Source organism: Vigna umbellata, chromosome 7, assembly GCF_029865625.1.
Source record: "Vigna umbellata cultivar VRB3 chromosome 7, Vumbellata_1.0, whole genome shotgun sequence".
In the NCBI taxonomy this organism is placed as follows: Eukaryota; Viridiplantae; Streptophyta; class Magnoliopsida; order Fabales; family Fabaceae; genus Vigna; species Vigna umbellata.
In genome coordinates this window covers 49,747,076-49,752,338 of record NC_142171.1, presented here as the reverse complement: position 1 = coordinate 49,752,338, position 5,263 = coordinate 49,747,076, and the positions used below count along the sequence as shown (strand labels likewise).

At 33.3% G+C, this 5,263-nt stretch overlaps 1 protein-coding gene across 1 annotated transcript; it reads right to left on the bottom strand.

Moving 5' to 3' along the window:
• Positions 1-2,710: 2,710 nt before the first annotated feature.
• On the bottom strand, positions 2,711-4,508 carry LOC148196513 (putative GPI-anchored protein At3g06035). Its single transcript, XM_088094721.1, has 2 exons — positions 4,344-4,508; positions 2,711-3,477 (listed from the first exon to the last, which is right to left on the bottom strand). Exons 1-2 carry the CDS (start codon positions 4,426-4,428, stop codon positions 2,969-2,971), a joined length of 594 nt encoding a protein of 197 aa, XP_087950847.1. The 5' UTR covers positions 4,429-4,508; the 3' UTR covers positions 2,711-2,968.
• Positions 4,509-5,263: the final 755 nt, after the last annotated feature.

Below are 5,263 nucleotides of genomic sequence, written 5' to 3'. Positions count from 1 at the left end.
TCTTTTCTTATAATTGAAAATTCAGCCCCATGTTGTTCCTAATTTTTCTTTTCCTTTTCATCTGTTCTTTCATTGTTGGGGGTCCTCCTGACACTTTGATCATCAACACTGTGTGATTAAAAAGATATCAACCAAAAGTTGCGCTTTCACCATTTCTTTGACCAAAACACTAATTTCAAAAGAGATCCCAATGGATCGCCTTCATTGATTCCGGGGAACAAAAAGAATTAATGGGGATTTCTTAACGATCTTACTTAACGAAAATTAAGCCAAGCAGAATCTAATAATAATACAAATTAAGCTTTATCTGGGAACCAAACAGACAACATTGGGTGACCCCGTAGGTAACATATGCCAATTAAAACATCCTTGCCCCTTCAACTCCCACGTTGATCATTTTCTTCACTGACGTCACTAATGCACCTCTTTCAACACAAACGTGTAACAGTGAGAGTGAAAACAACCAGAACCTAAGAGGTTGTTCGATAAAGAGGTTGTCAATTTCTCTAATTTCTCTTTGGAACGGTTTTCATAGTTTTCAGAAACGTGTCACTCCAATTGTATTCAAAGTCCAATCTTGAATTTACTTAGAACGACATTCTCGTACTGTTGACATGCCAGATACCAACATTCCAAGTCCACGTAATTTTCTTTTTTTTGATGAAAATGTTGTAATACTAAGAATTGGGGATGTCAAAGATGAAATTCCTAACTGTTTGACATAATGTCGAGCACCAATTAAGCCTAAAACTTGGGTAATTGCTATCTCTGACAACAACTTGGATCCTCTACAGTCACAGTGCCAAATATAGCACAAGTTCATGAAAAAGAGAGTGGAAAGAACACATGCGTGGTTAAAGCAGGATTGATTCATCCCACCTATAGATATATAGGCTGAACTTTTCCAGTAGCATGAACGTGCATGTGGAATGACACCGTATTGATATTCAATCAACGAATTATCAAGGTTTAATACATCATTTGTTCCCTATTTTTGGGGGTTTTGTTCAAAATGGTCCCACCTTTTGAAAAAGTTCAGTAAAGTCCCATATGGGACCTTACTGAACTTTTTCAAAAAGTGGGACCATTTTGAACAAAACTCTCACAAGTAGGGACCAAATGATGTATTAAACCAATTATCAAATATTCTTTATATTGTATTACAAATATTATAAGATATTATAAAATAAGAAATACTTGAGAAAACATGAATGCAACTATTAAAGAATATTGTATCGGTGATAAAGAAACAGGCATTTTAATTTTTTTATTTAAATATCAAGTATAGCTTTGTTTAACAAAATATTAGATCATCACATCTTAGGTAAGAAAACTAACAAAATTAAAGAGAGTAAAATCTCTTTAATCGAACTGCTAAAGAAGATATTAATTTAATACGAAAGATGGTTATTTTTACTTAATCCTTAGCTCACAAAGGGGAATCCATTACTTACTGCACTCCATCAAATTTCTTCCCGCATTGGGATTTTATTTTCCTAAACGCATTAAATCATTTCTGGAAAGATTTTTTTTTTCTGAAGACACTCGTTCACTTCTCTGGAAGACACTCACTCACTTCTATTCTGAAATTTTTTTCGAAAACTTTGATGAGGTGTGGGAAGAAAATTGATAGGATGCAGGAAGTATCACCCTAAAGAGAATGTCCGCTACAAGCTAAATGGGTTTGGCTTAGTTTTTGACAAGGCGAGGTCATGGACTTTTTATCATATATTTTTCTTGTCAAGAACAGTACACAAGGAGTAGTGAAATTATCACTTCTCAATTAGGGAAATTCTTGACGGAAAGTTTGTGGATTTTCTACTAATGGGAAGGTTATCATCTTTGCAATAAGCTGCAAATATGGGTTGGGGGATCCCTCTGCTTTTTATATACACTTGTTGGTTTCAATGAAGTTTGCAATATGATTTCAAGCTCTCTTAAAGAACATAAATCTGTGCAATACACTTTTTTTTTTTTATAATGTATTTGTTTACAATCGAATATTACTAAACCGGACAATTCAGTGCACTGGTGCACCACCAATGCCACATCAGACGACATGGATGTTAGCTTAGTAATCTTGATGAGAACCAGTGCACCAGCAATGTCATCAGCTTAAACCTGCGTTAGCCCAAGCTTTTGAAATCCATATTGGGCACCCAAAACTGCTCTATAAATCATGTTGTAGAACTAATTTTAAATGGGTATTCTTAATTACTAGTACTTTACCTTATTGTGCTAATTGTAGTAGAGGTAATCAGTTTTGATGAGAACATTCAAGGTGTAAATGTTGGGATTTTAGGGGTTTGAAAATATATTTTTGGAAAATAAAGAGATATATTGTATGAAAAAGTTCGTTCTTTTAACATTTTACAATTAAATAACGACTAATATATATATATATATATATAATATATTATATATATATATATATTTACATAAAAGATATTAAACAAAAATTCAGACATTGACATTTACCAGAAGGACTCAAATAAAAAACTAGCAATTGTGGTTCTCTTTTTTCAGAATTTTAAACACTTTTGAACTAAATTAGATATGGTTTGGGAACAGCAATCTAAGCAGCCTCCAAATCAAATAAGCAACAGAATTTCCATTTCGAAACCAAAGCACTGGTGTGCTCATCAATGCTACAGTTTATTGCCTCCTATTCGGATTTGGCAAATGTAAAGCATTCAAAAACAGAACGAAAGGAAAGAAAAACAATATGTTGATTATGGTAAGAGTAATACAACAACCCTGGTCTAAAAATGCTGTTCCCCCTATTCATTCCTCTTCGCTAGCATCCTACAGACATTTGCAGTATTCATACAACACTTAACCTGAACCGCTGTCTGTTTCACTAGAAAAGCACCTTTCTACATTATTTTCAGTTTCTCCAGACACAGATTAGTACAATGCCTCCAAATTGACAATACTGAAAAAAACGGGAACAGTGGCATCCTCTTGTTTACAACAGGAAAAGGTTACCGACTAATAAGAAAATTGAGCAGCAAATCAAACCAAATTTAGAAATCAAATTAGCACCATTAGAAGTATCAGGAACAAAGCTTCCTTCGGGAGTGTTTGTGGTCAGTACGACTACAATCCAGTTATCTTCTGAACCAATACCAATTCCTGTAAACTTGGAGTCGTTGAGATTACCAGAGTAGAGAGATTGTGTGAAATTTGTAAGGACAACGCTTGAAACCAGGCCAGGAACACAAACAGGCATTACAGCTCCATCCCTTGTGTTAGAAATATTCAAGTGACATTTGTTTAAAAGGTCTGGGTAGTTGGAGAACCGAGGCTCTGTACCTGGGACTGTGTTAGCACCTGTGGTATTTGTACAAGGTTGATTCTTGAACTGGTCAGCCATTTCATCAGCAAGGCAATTTGCATTTTCATTCTTTGTCAGAGATGTCAAGTTTAAAGTTTTCCTATAGTTGTTGATTTCCTGATAAAGATCATCCTCCTCACCTGCAAGTGGATTAAGATCAGTGCAACCTCAAAATGTAAACTTCAGTGTGTGTGGATGTTTGGTGTTATGTAATTTAAATCTAATTCAACTCTATAACACAAACTAAATTGAAGACTAATGCATTCAAATATCTAAAAATTATTGTTTTATATAACACAAATCTAATTCAACTTCTATAACATAGATTCTATAACATGGTATAATCCTGTATTTATATAAGTTGCATTCAAATCTATATGAAATATAGCTCTTCGATTTACAAGTTGTTTTAATTCCTTCCATTATACGTGAATTGTGTGGAAGAAGATTTCCTGACCTTCAGCAGCAACCACAGAAAGCTTTACCGACAAGATTAATGAAAAACCTCATCACTAGTAACATGGAACCCTATGGTAGTAAACGATTAAGCTACTCAATGACCATCTAGTCAACCTACTGATCCATAAATCAGAATATAAAAATTCAAATCATTCTGCATTGACACGCAACCGCATTATGCAATTTCAAATTTCGTTATTCAGTAGGTACCAACTCAAACGAGCAGATCTTTTCAAGGTCAATGTAGAAAGAATATATAAACTACCCCTAACGATTCGGTGATGTCAGATCAATCGTTCTCCCATACAGATCTAAGACTGTCCATTGAGAAACTCAGGCACAAGAAAAGGGTGAAAAATAAGGACAGATAAAAATATATACCCAGAGAGAAAACGACTTAAAATCGTAAACTTTATGATAGTTAAGAAAATTCAGACAGTTAGAGAAAATACTCATACAATAGATGTTTGAGAATAACGAGAGAAGCCCATTTGAGGGTAGGCAGAAAAACAAGAGCTGGAAAAATTGAGAGCATTATAGTACTGACCGTGGTCGCATTTTACTGAGTGATTCGACAAGAGAATGGAAGAAAGGATGAGTATGAAAATCAGAGGGAAGCGAACTAACGCCATTGTTTGTAATTTGAAAAGCACGGAGAGAGAGAGAGAGAGAGAGAGAGAGAGAGAGAGAGTTGAAATGGTGAAGAATCTCTTCTGTTTCCTTGTTAAGTGAAAGCTTCATCCTCTGCATTACACGCTGTAACACCCATTTCATCCTTCAACTACTTTCTTGTAAAAGTGTGCAATTAAATATTAAATATAATTACATAGCAATGTTTTTCGTATACAAAATTAAGACGATTCTTCTATTTTTATCTTTCGATTTTATTTCCGTGTTTTATTTTCCAATATAGTAATCCAATCAATATAATATGATCTTTGACAAAATACTGAATTTTGGATTCATTGCATGATTCTTATCATAGTATATCGATAAATTACCTTAAAATAGTAATCTTGAAGGAAGTTAATAGAATTTCCACCTATAAAACTTTAGCACTCTATTAATGTCTTCTAACAAATTTAATATGACAAATCGAGAGAAGATTTTGATAATCTCACTTTCTCAATCGTTCTAATTCTCATTAGCTAATATGATATAGTAGATTTATCTCTCTTGGTTTGGAAAATTTAGTAGTATTATTTAATAATGTAGTATTTAGTACTCGAATGTTGGATGTGTCTACTTGATAGTATATATTAATAATATTTATCATATGAAACAATATATTTATCACCATTTTTTATTTTGACAAACTCAAATATTTTTTAGATATTGAGGTAGCATAATTCAAAGATAGTATTGTTATATCTTAAAAAAAAGTATGCATTGAATATTTTGGAAGAAACTGAGTCGATGGATTCAAAATGTATTGACACACCAATAAATCTTAATACCAAACTCCTA

Coding starts and splice junctions, on each gene's coding strand:
- LOC148196513 (XM_088094721.1), bottom strand. CDS start 4,428: ATGGCGTTAGTTCGCTTCCCTCTGATTTTCATACTCATCCTTTCTTCC. Junction 3,478..4,343: donor CTCAGTAAAATGCGACCACG/GTCAGTACTATA, acceptor ATCCACTTGCAG/GTGAGGAGGATGATCTTTAT.